The sequence below is a fragment of the Nerophis lumbriciformis genome, linkage group LG17 (assembly GCF_033978685.3).
Source record: "Nerophis lumbriciformis linkage group LG17, RoL_Nlum_v2.1, whole genome shotgun sequence".
Classification (NCBI taxonomy): Eukaryota; Metazoa; Chordata; class Actinopteri; order Syngnathiformes; family Syngnathidae; genus Nerophis; species Nerophis lumbriciformis.
This window is the reverse complement of record NC_084564.2, coordinates 7,270,001-7,289,364: the sequence shown is the minus strand read 5'-3', so window position 1 is coordinate 7,289,364 and position 19,364 is coordinate 7,270,001. Positions and strand designations below refer to the sequence as shown.

General features: G+C 40.7%; 1 protein-coding gene across 1 annotated transcript in view; it reads left to right on the top strand.

Annotated features, from left to right (window-relative positions):
- Nucleotides 1–3: 3 nt before the first annotated feature.
- The window catches only part of psmd8 (proteasome 26S subunit, non-ATPase 8), a 20,509-nt gene continuing 1,148 nt past the window's right edge, over nt 4–19,364 (top strand). The window contains exons 1-6 of the mRNA XM_061972348.1: nt 4–168; nt 8,811–8,883; nt 8,964–9,066; nt 13,064–13,229; nt 17,193–17,293; nt 18,886–18,997. Coding sequence (XP_061828332.1) covers nt 49–168; nt 8,811–8,883; nt 8,964–9,066; nt 13,064–13,229; nt 17,193–17,293; nt 18,886–18,997 — 675 coding nt within the window. The 5' untranslated portion in view covers nt 4–48. The remainder of the gene's footprint in view (nt 169–8,810; nt 8,884–8,963; nt 9,067–13,063; nt 13,230–17,192; nt 17,294–18,885; nt 18,998–19,364) is intronic.

Below are 19,364 nucleotides of genomic sequence, written 5' to 3'. Positions count from 1 at the left end.
AGACGTTTGCCGTACTGCGCCGTATTACGACAGCCGGTGTCGCGCTGAATGTGCAGAATCACCATGGCGCTGAGGGAGACAGCGGGGCTCTACGAGACGCTGAAAGCGGAGTGGAACAAAAAGAACCCGAGTCTGAACAAATGCGGAGATCTTCTAATCAAACTTAAGGTAGCCTCACGCATCTCGAATGTTGCTTTAGTCTTTTTGTGTTTTAACACAGATACAATATGTGCTCTAGCTCTGTTAGCTAGCGGAGCTAAACATGCTAACGTTAGCTAGCAACAATAACGCCCGCTTGTGTTGTTTTTTTCCCCATTTGTGAAGAAATGAATATATATCTAAATGAATTCAAACATTTTTCAAGAGTGGTGTTAGTCCTCAAAATGTCAGCATTTCTTCATCTATAACAGGCCTGGGCAATTATTTTGACCCGGTGGCCAAAATAAGAGAAAAAAAGTGTCTGGGGGCCGGTATATCTATATATCTATGTTTACATATATATATATATATATATATATATATATATATATACACGTTTACACATCAATCAATCAATGTTTATTTATATAGCCCTAAATCACAAATGTCTCAAAGGGCTGCACAAGCCACAACGACATCCTCGGTACAGAGCCCACACAAGGGCAAGGAAAAACTCACCCCAATGGGACGTCGGTGTGAATGACTATGAGAAACCTTGGAGAGGACCGCATAAGTGGGTAACCCCCCCCCCCCCCCCCCCCCCCCACCCTATCCACCCTCAAGGGGAGACCGAAAGCAATGGATGTCGAGTGGGTCTGACATAATATTGTGAAAGTCCAGTCCATAGTGGATCCAACATAATAGTGAGAGTCCAGTCCATAGTGGATCTAACATAATAGTGTGAGAGTCCAGTCCATAGTGGATCTAACATAATAGTGTTAGTCCAGGCCATAGTGGATCTAACATAATAGGGAGAGTCCAGTCCATAGTGGATCTAACAAAATAGTGTTAGTCCAGTCCATAGTGGATCTAACATAATAGTGTGAGTCCAGTCCATAGTGGATCTAGCATAATAGTGTGAGTCCAGTCCATAGTGGATTTAACATAATAGTGAGAGTCCAGTCCATAGTGGATCGAACATAATAGTGTGAGGGTCCAGTCCATAGTGGATCTAACATAAAAGTGAGAGTCCAGTCCATAGTGGATCTAACATAATAGTGTTAGTCCAGTCCATGGTGGATCTAACATAATAGTGAGAGTCCAGTCCGTAGTGGATCTAACATAATAGTGAGAGTCCAGTCCATAGTGGATTTAACAAAATAGTGTGAGAGTCCAGTCCATAGTGGATCTAATATAATAGTGTGAGAGTCCAGTCCATAGTGGATCTAACATAATAGTGAGAGTCCAGTCCATAGTGGATCTAACATAATAGTGTGAGAGTCCAGTCCATAGTGGATCTATCATAATAGTGAGAGTCCAGTCCGTAGTGGATCTAACATAATAGTGTGAGTCCAGTCCATAGTGGATCTAGCATAATAGTGTGAGAGTCCAGTCCATAGTGGATCTAATATAATAGTGTGAGAGTCCAGTCCATAGTGGATCTAACATAATAGTGAGAGTCCAGTCCATAGTGGATCTAACATAATAGTGTGAGAGTCCAGTCCATAGTGGATCTAACATAATAGTGAGAGTCCAGTCCATAGTGGATCTAGCATAATAGTGTGAGAGTCCAGTCCATAGTAGATCTAACATAATAGTGTGAGAGTCCAGTCCATAGTGGATCTAACATAATAGTGAGAGTCCAGTCCATAGTGGATCTAACATAACAGTGAGAGTCCAGTCCATAGTGGGGCCAGCAGGAAACCGTCCCGAGCGGAGACGGGTCAGCAGCGCAGAGATGTTCCCAACCGATGCACAGGCGAGCGGTCTACCCCGGGTCTCGACTCTGGACAGCCAGCACTTCATCCATGGCCACCGAACCTGTGTGTCTCCCCCTCCACAAGGGATAGGGGGGAGCAGAGGAGAAAAGAAAAGAAGCACTTGTCCCACCCACACAAGGGAGACCGAAAGCAATGGATGTCGAGTGGGTCTGACATAATATTGTGAAAGTCCAGTCCATAGTGGATCCAACATAATAGTGAGAGTCCAATCCATAGTGGATCTAACATAATAGTGTGAGAGTCCAGTCCATAGTGGATCTAACATAATAGTGTGAGAGTCCAGTCCATAGTGGATCTAACATAATAGTGAGAGTCCAGTCCATAGTGGATCTAACATAATAGTGAGAGTCCAGTCCGTAGTGGATCTAACATAATAGTGTGAGTCCAGTCCATAGTGGATTTAACAAAATAGTGTGAGAGTCCAGTCCATAGTGGATCTAACATAATAGTGTGAGAGTACAGTCCATAGTGGATCTAACATAATAGTGTGAGAGTCCAGTCCATAGTGGATCTAACATAATAGTGAGAGTCCAGTCCATAGTGGATCTAACATAATAGTGAGAGTCCAGTCCATAGTGGATCTAACATAATAGTGAGAGTCCAGTCCATAGTGGATCTAACATAATAGTGTGAGAGTCCAGTCCATAGTGGATCTAATATAATAGTGTGAGAGTCCAGTCCATAGTGGATCTAACATAATAGTGAGAGTCCAGTCCATAGTGGATCTAACATAATAGTGTGAGAGTCCAGTCCATAGTGGATCTAACATAATAGTGAGAGTCCAGTCCATAGTGGATCTAACATAATAGTGAGAGTCCAGTCCATAGTGGATCTAGCATAATAGTGTGAGAGTCCAGTCCATAGTGGATCTAACATAATAGTGTGAGAGTCCAGTCCATAGTGGCTCTAACATAATAGTGTGAGAGTCCAGTCCATAGTGGATCTAACATAATAGTGAGAGTCCAGTCCATAGTGGATCTAACATAATAGTGTTAGTCCAGTCCATAGTGGATCTAACATAATAGTGTGAGTCCAGTCCATAGTGGATCTAGCATAATAGTGTGAGTCCAGTCCATAGTGGATCTAACATAATAGTGAGAGTCCAGTCCATAGTGGATCTAACATAATAGTGTGAGAGTCCAGTCCATGGTGGATCTAACATAAAAGTGAGAGTCCAGTCCATAGTGGATCTAACATAATAGTGTTAGTCCAGTCCATAGTGGATCTAACATAATAGTGTGAGTCCAGTCCATAGTGGATCTAGCATAATAGTGTGAGTCCAGGCCATAGTGGATCTAACATAATAGTGAGAGTCCAGTCCATAGTGGATCTAACATAATAGTGAGAGTCCAGTCCATAGTGGATCTAACATAATAGTGTTAGTCCAGTCCATAGTGGATCTAACATAATAGTGTGAGTCCAGTCCATAGTGGATCTAACATAATAGTGAGAGTCCAGTCCATAGTGGATCTAACATAATAGTGTGAGAGTCCAGTCCATAGTGGATCTAACATAATAGTGTGAGAGTCCAGTCCATAGTGGATCTAACATAATAGTGAGAGTCCAGTCCATAGTGGATCTAACATAATAGTGTGAGTCCAGTCCATAGTGGATCTAACAAAATAGTGAGAGTCCAGTCCATAGTGGATCTAACATAATAGTGAGAGTCCAGTCCATAGTGGATCTAACATAATAGTGTTAGTCCAGGCCATAGTGGATCTAACATAATAGTGAGAGTCCAGTCCATAGTGGATCTAACATAATAGTGTGAGAGTCCAGTCCATAGTGGATCTAATATAATAGTGTGAGAGTCCATAGTGGATCTAACATAATAGTGAGAGTCCAGTCCATAGTGGATCTAACATAATAGTGAGAGTCCAGTCCATAGTGTATCTAACATAATAGTGAGAGTCCAGTCCATAGTGGATCTAACATAATAGTGTGAGAGTCCAGTCCATAGTGGATCTAACATAATAGTGAGAGTCCAGTCCGTAGTGGATCTAACATAATAGTGTGAGTCCAGTCCATAGTGGATCTAGCATAATAGTGTGAGAGTCCAGTCCATAGTGGATCTAACATAATAGTGTGAGAGTCCAGTCCATAGTGGATCTAACATAATAGTGAGAGTCCAGTCCATAGTGGATCTAACATAATAGTGTGAGTCCAGTCCATAGTGGATCTAACATAATAGTGTGAGTCCAGTCCATAGTGGATCTAACATAATAGTGAGAGTCCAGTCCATAGTGGATCTAACATAATAGTGTGAGAGTCCAGTCCATAGTGGATCTAACATAATAGTGAGAGTCCAGTCCATAGTGGATCTAACATAATAGTGTTAGTCCAGTCCATAGTGGATCTAACATAATAGTGTGAGAGTCCAGTCCATAGTGGATCTAACATAATAGTGAGAGTCCAGTCCGTAGTGGATCTAACATAATAGTGTGAGTCCAGTCCATAGTGGATCTAACATAATAGTGAGAGTCCAGTCCATAGTGGATCTAATATAATAGTGTGAGAGTCCAGTCCATAGTGGATCTAACATAATAGTGAGAGTCCAGTCCATAGTGGATCTAACATAACAGTGAGAGTCCAGTCCATAGTGGGGCCAGCAGGAAACCGTCCCGAGCGGAGACGGGTCAGCAGCGCAGAGATGTTCCCAACCGATGCACAGGCGAGCGGTCCACCCCGGGTCTCGACTCTGGACAGCCAGCACTTCATCCATGGCCACCGAACCTGTGTGTCTCCCCCTCCACAAGGGATAGGGGGGAGCAGAGGAGAAAAGAAAAGAAGCACTTGTCCCACCCACACAAGGGAGACCGAAAGCAATGGATGTCGAGTGGGTCTGACATAATATTGTGAAAGTCCAGTCCATAGTGGATCCAACATAATAGTGAGAGTCCAATCCATAGTGGATCTAACATAATAGTGTGAGAGTCCAGTCCATAGTGGATCTAACATAATAGTGTGAGAGTCCAGTCCATAGTGGATCTAACATAATAGTGAGAGTCCAGTCCATAGTGGATCTAACATAATAGTGAGAGTCCAGTCCGTAGTGGATCTAACATAATAGTGAGAGTCCAGTCCATAGTGGATCTAACATAATAGTGTGAGAGTCCAGTCCATAGTGGATCTAACATAATAGTGAGAGTCCAGTCCATAGTGGATCTAACATAATAGTGTTAGTCCAGTCCATAGTGGATCTAACATAATAGTGTGAGTCCAGTCCATAGTGGATCTAGCATAATAGTGTGAGTCCAGTCCATAGTGGATCTAACATAATAGTGTGAGTCCAGTCCATAGTGGATCTAGCATAATAGTGTGAGAGTCCAGTCCATAGTGGATCTAACATAATAGTGTGAGAGTCCAGTCCATAGTGGATCTAACATAATAGTGTGAGAGTCCAGTCCATAGTGGATCTAACATAATAGTGAGAGTCCAGTCCGTAGTGGATCTAACATAATAGTGTGAGAGTCCAGTCCATAGTGGATCTAACATAATAGTGTTAGTCCAGGCCATAGTGGATCTAACATAATAGTGAGAGTCCAGTCCATAGTGGATCTAACATAATAGTGTGAGAGTCCAGTCCATAGTGGATCTAACATAATAGTGAGAGTCCAGTCCATAGTGGATCTAACATAATAGTGAGAGTCCAGTCCATAGTGGATCTAACATATTAGTGAGAGTCCAGTCCATAGTGGATCTAACATAATAGTGTGAGTCCAGTCCATAGTGGATCTAACATAATAGTGAGAGTCCAGTCCATAGTGGATCTAACATAATAGTGAGAGTCCAGTCCATAGTGGATCTAGCATAATAGTGTGAGAGTCCAGTCCATAGTAGATCTAACATAATAGTGTAAGAGTCCAGTCCATAGTGGATCTAACATAATAGTGAGAGTCCAGTCCATAGTGGATCCAACATAATAGTGAGAGTCCAGTCCATAGTGGATCTAACATAATAGTGTGAGAGTCCAGTCCATAGTGGATCTAACATAATAGTGTGAGAGTCCAGTCCATAGTGGATCTAACATAATAGTGTGAGAGTCCAGTCCATAGTGGATCTAACATAATAGTGAGAGTCCAGTCCATAGTGGATCTAATATAATAGTGTGAGAGTCCAGTCCATAGTGGATCTAACATAATAGTGAGAGTCCAGTCCATAGTGGATCTAACATAACAGTGAGAGTCCAGTCCATAGTGGGGCCAGCAGGAAACCGTCCCGAGCGGAGACGGGTCAGCAGCGCAGAGATGTTCCCAACCGATGCACAGGCGAGCGGTCTACCCCGGGTCTCGACTCTGGACAGCCAGCACTTCATCCATGGCCACCGAACCTGTGTGTCTCCCCCTCCACAAGGGATAGGGGGGAGCAGAGGAGAAAAGAAAAGAAGCACTTGTCCCACCCACACAAGGGAGACCGAAAGCAATGGATGTCGAGTGGGTCTGACATAATATTGTGAAAGTCCAGTCCATAGTGGATCCAACATAATAGTGAGAGTCCAATCCATAGTGGATCTAACATAATAGTGTGAGAGTCCAGTCCATAGTGGATCTAACATAATAGTGTGAGAGTCCAGTCCATAGTGGATCTAACATAATAGTGAGAGTCCAGTCCATAGTGGATCTAACATAATAGTGAGAGTCCAGTCCGTAGTGGATCTAACATAATAGTGTGAGTCCAGTCCATAGTGGATCTAGCATAATAGTGTGAGAGTCCAGTCCATAGTAGATCTAACATAATAGTGTGAGAGTCCAGTCCATAGTGGATCTAACATAATAGTGTGAGAGTCCAGTCCATAGTGGATCTAACATAATAGTGTGAGTCCAGTCCATAGTGGATCTAACATAATAGTGTGAGAGTCCAGTCCATAGTGGATCTAACATAATAGTGAGAGTCCAGTCCGTAGTGGATCTAACATAATAGAGTGAGTCCAGTCCATAGTGGATCTAGCATAATAGTGTGAGAGTCCAGTCCATAATGGATCTAACATAATAGTGTGAGAGTCTAGTCCATAGTGGATCTAACATAATAGTGTGAGAGTTCAGTCCATAGTGGATCTAACATAATAGTGAGAGTCCAGTCCATAGTGGATCCAACATAATAGTGTGAGTCCAGTCCATAGTGGATCTAACATAATAGTGAGAGTCCAGTCCATAGTGGATCTAACATAATAGTGTGAGTCCAGTCCATAGTGGATCTAACATAATAGTGAGAGTCCAGTCCATAGTGTATCTAACATAATAGTGTGAGTCCAGTCCATAGTGGATCTAACATAATAGTGTGAGTCCAGTCCATAGTGGATCTAACATAATAGTGAGAGTCCAGTCCATAGTGGATCTAACATAATAGTGTGAGAGTCCAGTCCATAGTGGATCTAACATAATAGTGTGAGAGTCCAGTCCATAGTGGATCTATTTAAAGGCTAGAGTATACAAATGAGTTTTAAGATGGGACTTAAATGCTCCTACTGAGGTAGCATCTCTAACTGTTACCGGGAGGGCATTCCATAGTACTGGAGCCCCAATAGAAAACGCTCTATAGCCCGCAGGCTTTTTTTGGGCTCTGGGAATCACTAATAAGCCGTAGTTCTTTGAACGCAGATTTCTTGCCGGGACATATGGTACAATACAATCGGCAAGATAGGCTGGAGCTAGACCGTGTAGTATTTTATACGTAAGTAGTAAAACCTTAAAGTCACATCTTAAGTGCACAGGAAGCCAGTGCTGGTGAGCCAGTATAGGCGTAATATGATCAAACTTTCTTGTTCTTGTCAAAAGTCTAGCAGCCGCATTTTGTACCAACTGTAATCTTTTAATGCTAGACATAGGGAGACCCGAAAATAATACGTTACAGTAATCAAGACGAGACGTAACGAACGCATGAATAATGATCTCAGCGTCGCTCGTGGATAAAATAGAACGAATTTTAGCGATATTACGGAGATGAAAGAAGGCCGTTTTAGTAACACTCTTAATGTGTGACGCAAACGAGAGAGTTGGGTCGAAGATAATACCCAGATTCTTTACCGAGTCGCCTTGCTTAATTGTTTGGTTGTCAAATGTTAAGGTGGTATTATTAAATAAATGTCGGTGTCTAGCAGGACCGATAATTAGCATTTTGACACCCCTTCTATAGATAATAAAAAATTTAATCTGATAAGTCTATGGATAAAAAGCAGAGCCTGGCGACGCATGCACGTTTATCATAACGCACAGTCAGCATCTGTGCTTCAGTAAACAATGACCGTGATGATGTCACTGTCAGCGATGCGAGCGACACTTGCTAACTTGTCAGCCACTTCTCCAAGAGACTCCTTTTCAACACTCCTCGCACATTAACACTTCAAAAGGCACATATTTGTGGACCTACAAAGTATGTTTTTGGGGCGGAGGAGGTGTCGTAGATGTCGCTTCAGCGGGAGATAAAAGTGAAGTTTCCATGGACTCACAAAGACTAAAAGAAGTCATTTACTGGAAACATGGCACAGGATGAAGTTAAAAAGGTTGACTTTACACTCACCTTAGGGTTTACATTGAAGTATTTCTTTTGACAGCCCCTCGCCGTAAAGTTGTCCCAGTGCAAACTGAGGCATTATTTGTGATTGATAAAACTTTCGGCCAATCAAAATTTAAGACCAATAAAAACGCGATAAACACGGACAAAAATTTGACACATGGCAAATAGAAACTAAACAAAACACCGGCGGAAAGCGATAATTGATAGAATTAAAAAAAAACAAGCAAACTGGGCGGTGTCCTTTCTGATTTCAATGCGTAAAAAGACACAAAAAGTGCATAAACGCCAACACTGCTTGTGTATCTTATATTAACGTGAAAAGTTACCAGGTTAAAATTGTGTCAAGTATTACACTAATATTTACATTTCTTGTCACAGGTGTCGTTACTGGAGCTCAACTTTCTGCCTACAAGTGGCTCAGCGTTTACAAAGCAGCAGCTTATTTTGGCGCGTAAGTATGTTTTAAAAATCAATAATGTATGGGATTATTTAAGTAGAATCGCGCTTATCAACACATTGCATTTTTTTTAGGCGATGTCCTCGAAATTGGAGCCCTGTGGAGTATCCTCAAAAAAGACATACCTTCCTTTGAGAGATACATGGCCCAGTTGAAGTGCTACTACTTTGACTACAAGTAATGGAGCTACTTAAAGCATTGTTTGTTTGTGCATTTTGATCACAGGCCTGTTAAATGTTTGCGAAAACATGGAAATTTGCGTTTTTGAATGTTAATTTCCGCGTCAAAATATTATTTCCGCGTTTTTTTTTAATGAAATATCAATAAAATTACAATCTAAACAAAACATTTTAAATGCTCGCCTCGGCCGCAGGCGCTTGTTGTTCCTCTAGCCCAGGGGTCGGCAACCCAAAACGTTGAAAGAGACATATTGGACCAAAAATACAAAAAACAAATCTGCCTGGAGCTGCAAAAAATGAAAAGCCGTATATAAGTGTTATAATGAAGGCAACACATGATGTAAGTGTCTATATTAGTTATATTAGCCTACTATCAAAATGACTGTGTGTCGCAGGCTGAAGCAAATCTTCGTTGACAGAAATGTTGAAATGTAATATTTATTCTACACATTTTTACAACATTAGAAACCATTAGTAAATCAGAGGCTACACAGAAGGTGCGATAACTCCTGGAAGTTACTGGCTTTTAATGGCCAAAGGTATAGATGTGTGTGTCCAAGTTAAAGGAAACGGCAGGCTGTCTTCTTTTGATAGATTTATTACAATCTTTGGCAAGCTCGGTAATGTTTGCTGTGGTCTGGAACAACATGGCACACAAACAACTATCTGAAATGTGTCATGAGACATGCAAAACTAAATTATATACAAAGAGTATAAAAGTAAAGGATATAAAAATGAGCTCAAATATACCTACAAATGAGGCATAATGGTGTAATATGTACATACAGCTAGCCTAAATAGCATTAAAGCATTGATTAGCTTGTAGTCATGCAGTGACCAAATATGCCTGATTAGCACTCTAACAAGTCAATAACATCAACAAAGCGCACCTTTGTGCATTCACGCACAGTATAAAACGTTTGGTGGACAAAATGAGACCAAGGAGTGGAAGATTTTACATAGTGTTGCGTCACAGTCCACACTATGGTGAGTTCAAGAACCCGCCGAAACTAGTAGGACAAAACTATTTTCACCAAATACTGTCCTCAGTGAAGCATACACACAAACATATTAAATAGTTGGCTTTCTAACAATTGGGAAGGTTTGTGTCATGTTTGTCTTCAAACAAAAAACATACTAAAACAAACAAAAAAAAATGTTTACCCCCATCTTTTTCCATCTTCAGTCCTTTTTTAGAATGCTCCAGGGAGCCACTAGGGCGGCACTAAAGAGCTGCATGCGGCTCGCTGACCCTCACTCTAAGTTGCAGGAAGGGGAGACCAGAACAAGCTTGTTAGTTAGCGAATCTTCTAGCTAGCATATTTGACACCTCCGTTCGATTTCCGAGCCACAAGGTTGACGGCTGTCCACTTTGCTGCTAATCATATTTGGATGATTACAGTCCGAACACTGTTGGTTCCGAACCAGTTGTTGTTCTAGAGCACATGTGTCAAACTCAAGGCTCGCAGGCCAGATCTGGTCCTCCACATCATTTTATATGGCCCACAAAAGCCTGGAAACAATATATGTCAACTAGATGAGGCAATTCCTGAAGGAATTGCATGTGAATGCACCAATGCTGAAGTTGAACTGAAATCCTGGAATTTTTCTAGAATTGTTGAAGTAGAGCACACAATTCCCAAACAGGCTGAAGATTTTGAAGTTGGAACGGTTTGAACCAGATGAAAAATGTGGGAGTTGTGGAACTTTGAAGAATGTTCCATTGATTTCAATGGGACATTCCCCCAAAATTTGGAAATTTCGGGAAAAACGAGAATTTTTTTGAAAATGGTAAAAAAAAACAACTTGAATGGACTGAGTGAGTTGAAATGGTTGGTGTTGAACATTTTCAAATCGGTCGAGAAATGTTGAAGTAGTAACATGTTGAATTGATAAATGGTATTACGGAATTTCGTGAAAACCGGGAATTTTTCCAGATTAAGAGGTATGTTTTGACGGTTGAAATGCGTTGAAAAATGTGAAAGGAGTCGTTGCCAAAAAAAATACGGTGGAAATATGGGCTTTAGAAAATCAGGAATTCTGGAAAATCCTGGAATTTTTTTTAACTTGGAATAAAGGTAGTTTGAATTTCCAGGATGGTGAAATGTGTTGAAGGTGGAATGGTTTGAATCGGTTGAAAAATGTGGAAATGGTGGAAGTTTGAAGAATGGGCAATTAATTTTGAATGGGAAAAATGTCCAGGAAAACCTGAAATTATGGGAAATCTGGGAATTTTTGGAATTTGTCAAGGGAAAGCCCGCGATTCCCGAATAGGCTGAACGGTTTGAAGTTGGAACGGTTTAAATTTGTGTTTATAGGAATTTTCGACCATTCTTCCAAAAGCGCATTGGTGAGGTCACACACTGATGTTGGTGGAGAAGGCCTGGCTCTCAGTCTCCGTTCTAATTCATTCCAGAAATGTTCTATCGGGTTCAGGTCAGGACTCTGTGCAGGCCAGTCAAGTTCATCCACACCAGACTCTGTCATCCATGTCTTTGTGGACCTTGCTTTGTGCACTGGTGCACAGTCATGTTGGAAGAGGAAGGGGCCCGCTCCAAACTGTTCCCACAAGGTTGGGAGCGTGGAATTGTCCAAAATGTTTTGGTCTCCTGGAGCATTCAAAGTTCCTTTCTCTGGAACTAAGGGTCCTGAAAAACGACCCCACACCATAATTCCTCCTCCACGAATTTTCACACTCGACACAATGCAGTCCGAAATGTAGCGTTCTCCTGGCACCCTCAAACCCAGACTGGTCCATCAGATTGCCAGATGGAAAAGCGTGATTCATCACTCCAGAGAAGGCGTCTCCACTGCTCTAGAGTCCAGTGGTGACGTGCTTTACACCACCACCAGAGTTTGTTCCCAAACTCTTCCATTTTCTTATAAGAAAGCCGACAGTTGAGTTTGGAATATTTAGGAGCGAGGAAATTTCACGACTGGATTTGTTGCACATGTGGCATCCTATGACAGTTCCACGCTGGAAATCACTGAGAGCGGCCCATTCTTTCACAAATGTTTGTAGAAACAGTCTCCATGCCTAAGTGCTTGATTTTATACACCTGTGGCCGGGCCAAGTGATTAGTACACCTGATTCTTATCATTTGGATGGCTGGCCAAATACTTTTGGCAATATAGTGTATTATGTTATCTAACTTTTTTGGTCAATATCCAAATAAATACTTAAATATCTGCTTAACTTATGATTTGGAAGCATGTTATCCATCAAATTGTACACTATAAAAATGACCCATAGATTTTACTGTAACATTTAGGGAGGTTTTTTTTACAGCGTATTTGTCAGGTTCAAACACTGATGACATCTATTAAACAGACAAAGAAGCAAGGAATCAAACAGAGACAGAATTAAATTTGGCTCACTGAGGAGAAACGCGTAGACCTGTACCCTTGTACAGTGTCCCACCAAGCTCTGACGAAAGATTGTACGCCTCTTTTATTTAGACTTTACCTGATTACATGGCAACAGCTGTTTCTAAAGGGACGGGGGTCATAAACAGCTGTTTCTAAAGGGACGGGGGTCATAAACAGCCACCGCTTTTGGTTACAAAACAGTTCAAAGAAAAGGTTGGTTTTAAGAAAAGGTCGTAAACAGCCGTTGCCCTCGGTCACAAAACAATTCAAAGAAAAGGTGCCTGGAGGGGGGTCAGGCCCTGCCTCCTCTCCACTTTGTAGATCTCGGGTCAAGACAAAATCTTCCTGTGGATTACAATACATCAAAGAAACCGACACCCTCATGTCGCTCCCCATCCTACACAGTGGAGTTTTACAAGCCGTTTGATTGGTAAGATCAAAGACCGCGTTTGTCTGCTCGCCGGGAACTCATTGAAACACAAAGTTTTGTGATAACTTGGATAGAATTATTCTGACAATATTACTGCAAGTTGAAAAGTAAAATTGTGTGGACTGAGCTGTCACTTTGGACACTCCAGGCCTAGAAGGTGTGACGTCTAATTCCAACGCTTGTTGCTTCTCCTCAGGGAGGAGCTGCCAGAAGCGGCCTATATGCACCAGATCCTGGGACTCAACCTCCTGTTCCTGCTCTCACAGAACCGCTTGTCCGAGTTCCACACGGAGCTGGAAAGACTGAGTGCACGGGACATCCAGACCAACGTGTACATCAGGCATCCTGTGTCGCTGGAGCAGGTGACGCATGACACATGCTAACAGTTAGCACGTTAAAATGCTAACATTACCATGCTACTGTTCAGTTTTGCAACCGAGTGCCTCAGAGTCTTATAACTTGGTACTTGACACATGCTAACAGTTAGCATGTTAAAATGCTAACATTACCATGTTACTGTTCTATTCAGTTTTGCAACCGAGTGCCTCAGAGTCTTATAACTTGGTACTTGCCACATGTTAACGTTAGCATGCGAATAACATTACAATGCTAACTTTTTTAGGGAATTTTGTAGCCGAACGCCTCAGAGTCTTATAACTTGGTACTTGACACATGTTAACTGTCAGCATGCGAGCATTACCAAGCCAACTTTTTTTTATCCAATTTTGCAGCCAAACGTCTGAGTCATACTTGACACATGCTAACGTTAACATTACTATGCTAACTGTTTTATCCAGTTTTGCAACCGAATGCCTCAGAATCATATAACTCGGTACTTGACAAATGCTAACGTTAGTATGCTACTAACATTACAATGCTAACGTTTTTAGGAAATTTTGTAGTCGAACTCCTCAGTCTTATAACTTGGTACTTGACACATGCTAGCTGTTAGCATGTTAGAATGATAATGTTACCATGCTAACTGTTTTATCCTATTTTGCAACCGAATGCCTCAGAGTCCTATAACGTGGTACTTGACATATGCTAACGTTAGCATGCTAATAACATTACTATGCTAACTTTTTTAGGAAATTTTATAGCCGAACGCCTCAGTCTTATAACTTGGTACTTGACACATGCTAACTGTTAGCATGCTGGCATGTGAACTTTACCAAGCCAACTTTGTATTCCAAATTTTGCAGCCGAACTTCTGAGTCATACTTGACACATGCTAATGTTAGCATTACTATGCTAACTTTTTTAGGAAATTTTGCAGCCGAACGCCTCAGAGTCTTATGCCTTGGTATGTGGAAATACTGTCAAAGCGCTTTAAGTACCTTGAAGGTAGAAAAGCGCTATACAAGTATAACCCATTTATCATTTATTTACTTGATACATGCTAACGTTAGCATACCCGCCAACTACTCTGGTTTTCCCGTAATTAGTACGGTTTTCATCAACCTATTCCGGGTTACGGTTGCAGTGATAAAAAATACGGTTTTTCATTAATTAAAAAAATATATTTAAAAAAAAGTTTTATTCACGAAATCGCGTAACAACAATGACAATCGACACTGCTTCCCATAACTTCCTATCGAGCCATTCCGAATGCCATGCGCCAGGCTATTTATAGCACCGCTGCCAAGCACGAGGCCATTGTTTCCAAACGAGCGAACGATCATGGAATCAGCCGGAGAAAAATCGCATACGAGTTGTTGTACCGAAATCTGTTACCCATCGGAATTTGTAACTCCAGGGGGCGATGTTCCCATGACGTTTGTTTGATGGTTAAACGGCAAGCCCAAAGAGGAGGAGAAGAAGAACGCTTGCGTAAATGGCGTAAACTATCCTTAATGCTGAAACGTCAGTTGTCAGAATTTCAGCATTAATAATAACAATGGACTCATACTATAATGAAAGTAAGTAATTGATTTCCAGAATATGTGTAATTTATTAATGCTGAAATTCTGACAACTGACGTTTCATTCCATGATAGCTTTTAACCCGGAAAATGTATGTGTGTGAGAGAGAATCAACAGCTGATACAATGGACTCATACTATAATGAAAGCAAGTCATTGATTTCCAGAATATGTGTAATTTATTAATGCTGAAATACTTACAACTGACGTTTCAGCATTAAGGATAGTTTACGCCATTTACGCAAGCGTTCTTCTTCTCCTCCTCTTGGGGCTTGCCGTTTAACCATCAAACAAACGTCATGGGAACATCGCCCCCTGGAGTTACAAATTCCGATGGGTAACATATTTCGGTACAACACCAGTCTTAAACCAAAAAGAAAACTGCAGTCATTCCGTGAAGAATATTCAAAAGCCTATCCGGGAATAATTATCCGTTCCAAAAAGGGTGAAAACTACGCGAATTGCACCTTGTGCAGACAAGATTTTTCGATCGGACACGGAGGAATTAGCGATGTAAAAGACCACGTTCTAATGCCGTTGCTAGCGATACAAGTGGAAAACTTTCAACGTTTTTCGTCGCCCAAACAGATTCTTTGGATGTGATAAATGCCGAAGTTTTATTTACGTAGGCAATAATTGAGCAAACAAAAAGGTAATGACACCAATGTTATCTATTGGAATTGTTTAGTACTGTTATACTGTTAAAAGTGTTTATACTATTTATGCTTTCAAGTCCAAGTTGAAGAAATCTTGTTAAATGTTGACAGCATAACTACCAAAATACAGAAGTATGTCCTTAATATTTTTGCAGTGCTATTTCTGTTGAAAAGTTAAAATGATTACATTAGAGATGTGATGTGCCACTTTTCAAGTGTCTGATGGCTGAAATTAATTTTCATTAATTTTTCATATTTTGAATTCTTTTGAAAGGCTTACAAAAAAACTACATTTGAATTGTAATTCCATGCTATTGACAGGACTATTAATTTTAATGAAGTTAGCTTACCATGTTTACAGTATGATAATTGTGATAGAAATGTGAATTTTAGGCACAGAATATTTTTTACAATTGAACAAGGCAGTAGATTGTAGTAGATAGTAGGGACGGCGTGGCGCAGTGGAAGAATGGCCGTGCGCGACCCGAGGGTCCCTGGTTCAATCCCCACCTAGTACCAACCTCGTCATGTCCGTTGTGTCCTGAGCAAGACACTTCACCCTTGCTCCTGATGGGTGCTGGTTAGCGCCTTGCATGGCAGCTCCCTCCATCAGTGTGTGAATGTGTGTGTGAATGGGTAAATGTGGAAGTAGTGTCAAAGCGCTTTGAGTACCTTGAAGGTAGAAAAGCGCTATACAAGTACAACCCATTTATCATTTATTTATTAGATTATACAAGCTTGGACAGAAAGTTAATAATGACACCAAATTTTTTTTTAATGGAATTGTTTAGTACTGTTTTACATTTGTTTACTGTAAAAAGTGTTTATACTGTTTATACTTTCAATTAACAAATTTAAGTCTTGTGAAAGGTTGACAGGATAACTGGCATTAACTGTCAAAATAATTTCAAACTATTGAAGTTAGCTTACAGAATAAACATGTCAATCAACCCATATGATTTTTGCTGTAATATTTTTGTTTTGAAAAGTCACTGTAACTGATAGAAAAGTGATGGTTTTAGCAACATTTTAACCTGTCTGAATGCTAATAATCATTTTGCGTCGGGGGGCGAAGGAACCCCCCACCAGGACTTTGTCCTGGACCTACCGGGGCCTGCGGCCCTTGGACCCTGGCTACTAGGTTTTTCTGATTTCAAAAGTTGGCAGGTATGCGTTAGCATTACTATGCTAACTTTTTTAGGAAATATTGCAGCCGAACGCCTCAGAGTCTTATGGCTTGGTACTTGATATATGCTAACATTAGCATTACTATGCTAACTTTTTAAGGAAATTTTGCAGCCGAACGCCTCAGAGTCTATACATGTACAATTTACATGACTCATGCTTTCAAAAAAATGTTGCAGCCGAACGTCTCAGTCATATACAGTAACTTGGTACTTGACAAATGCTAACGTTAGCATGCTAATAATATTACAATGCTAACGATTTTAGGGAATTTTGTAGCCGAACTCCTCAGTCTTATACCTTGGTACATGACACAAGCTAACTGTTAGCATGTTAGAATGATAACAACTTAGCATTTCAGCATCAATATGCAATTTCTTCTGAAATGTAGATTTTTGGTGTAGTGCTCCAATCCGGGATGTGTTTATTGTATCTGTAGAATGTGTTGCGGGCCAATAAAAAACAAATGGCCCCCAGACCGCACTTTGGACACCCATGGCCTAGGCGGTGCAGGTGTGACCTGTGCAGGCTTCTAATATGTCTGCCTCTTTCTGCCCTGACAGTATTTAATGGAGGGAAGCTACAACAAAGTTTTCCTGGCCAAAGGCAACATCCCCGCTGAGAGCTACAACTTTTTTATTGACATCTTGCTGGACACTATACGGTAAGAACGCCCAGGAAAAAAGCCTGTGTGTGCTAACATCGTTAGCATTGTTAGCTTTCCCCAACATTAGCACAACAACCCACTAGGGCATACACACACAACACATCTCATCTGTTGTGTTGTTGTGAACGACATCATTTATGTAACATCAATGTACAAACAATCATACACACACAACACATCTCATCTGTTGTGTTGTTCTGAACGGAATCAATTATGTAACATCAATGTACAAGCAATCATACACACACAACACCTCTCATCTGTTGTGTTGTTGTGAACGACATCATTTTTGTAACATCAATGTACAAACAATCATACACACACACAACACATCTCATCTGTTGTGTTGTTCTGAACGGCATCATTTATGTAACGTCAATGTACAAACAATCATACACACACACACAACACATCTCATCTGTTGTGTTGTTGTGAACGACATCATTTCATAACATCAATGTACAAACAATCATACACACACAACACATCTCATCTGTTGTGTTGTTCTGAACGGAATCAATTATGTAACATCAATGTACAAACAATCATACACACACAACACCTCTCATCTGTTGTGTTGTTGTGAACGACATCATTTTTGTAACATCAATGTACAAACAATCATACACACACACAACACATCTCATCTGTTGTGTTGTTCTGAACGGCATCATTTATGTAACGTCAATGTACAAACAATCATACACACACACACAACACATCTCATCTGTTGTGTTGTTGTGAACGACATCATTTCATAACATCAATGTACAAACAATCATACACACACAACACATCTCATCTGTTGTGTTGTTGTGATCGACATCATTTTGTAGCATCAATGTACAAACAATCATACACACACACAACACATCTCATCTGTTGTGTTGTTGTGAACGACATCATTTTTGTAACATCAATGTACAAACAATCATGCACACACACAACACATCTCATCTGTTGTGTTGTTGTGAACGACATCATTTTTGTAACATCAATGTACAAACAATCATACACACACAACACATCTCATCTGTTGTGTTGTTGTGAACGACATCATTTCATAACATCAATGTACAAACAATCATACACACACAACACATCTAATCTGTTGTGTTGTTGTGAACGACATCATTTTTGTAACATCAATGTACAAACAATCATACACACACAACACCTCATCTGTTGTGTTGTTGTGAACGGCATCATTTATGTAACATCAATGTACAAACAATCATACACACAACACATCTCATCTGTTGTGTTGTTGTGAACAACATCATTTTTGTAACATCAATGTACAAACAATCATACACACACAACACATCTCATCTGTTGTGTTGTTGTGAACGGCATCATTTATCTAACATCAATGTACAAACAATCATACACACACAACACATCTCATCTGTTGTGTTGTTGTGAACCACATCATTTATGTAACATCAATGTACAAACAGGACAAACTTTTTTGTAACAGCCTCAAATAATCTTCGTCAAGCTGAGAACAACAGCACATTTCCCCCCTTCACAATAAAAGCGCTTTACCACAGGTGTGAAGTATTTAGCAGCTGCTTGCCACCTTACAGGGATGAGATAGCAGGCTGCATTGAGAAGGCCTACGAGCAGATCCAGTTCACTGAGGCAACACGCGTGCTTTTCTTCAGCTCCCCCAAGAAGATGACCGAGTACGCCAAGAAGGTACGTCCACACGGGTGAAATCACACACCCAGGGCTGCTACTTCACACATGCTAACATTACTACGCTAACTTTTTAAGAAAACGTTTGGGCCAAACGCCTACGTGACTTACAACTTGGTACTTGACACATGCTAACGTTAGCATGCTTACATTACTATGCTAACTTTTTAGTAAACGTTGTAGCTGAACAGCTCAGAGTTTTATAACATAGTACCTGACACACGCTAATGTTAGCATGCTAACATTACTATGCTAACTTTTTTTTAAAAGAAATGTAGATGAACGCCTGAGAGTCTTATAACCTGGTACTTGACACATGCTATTGTTAGCATGCTAACATTACTACGCTAACTTTTTAAGGAAACGT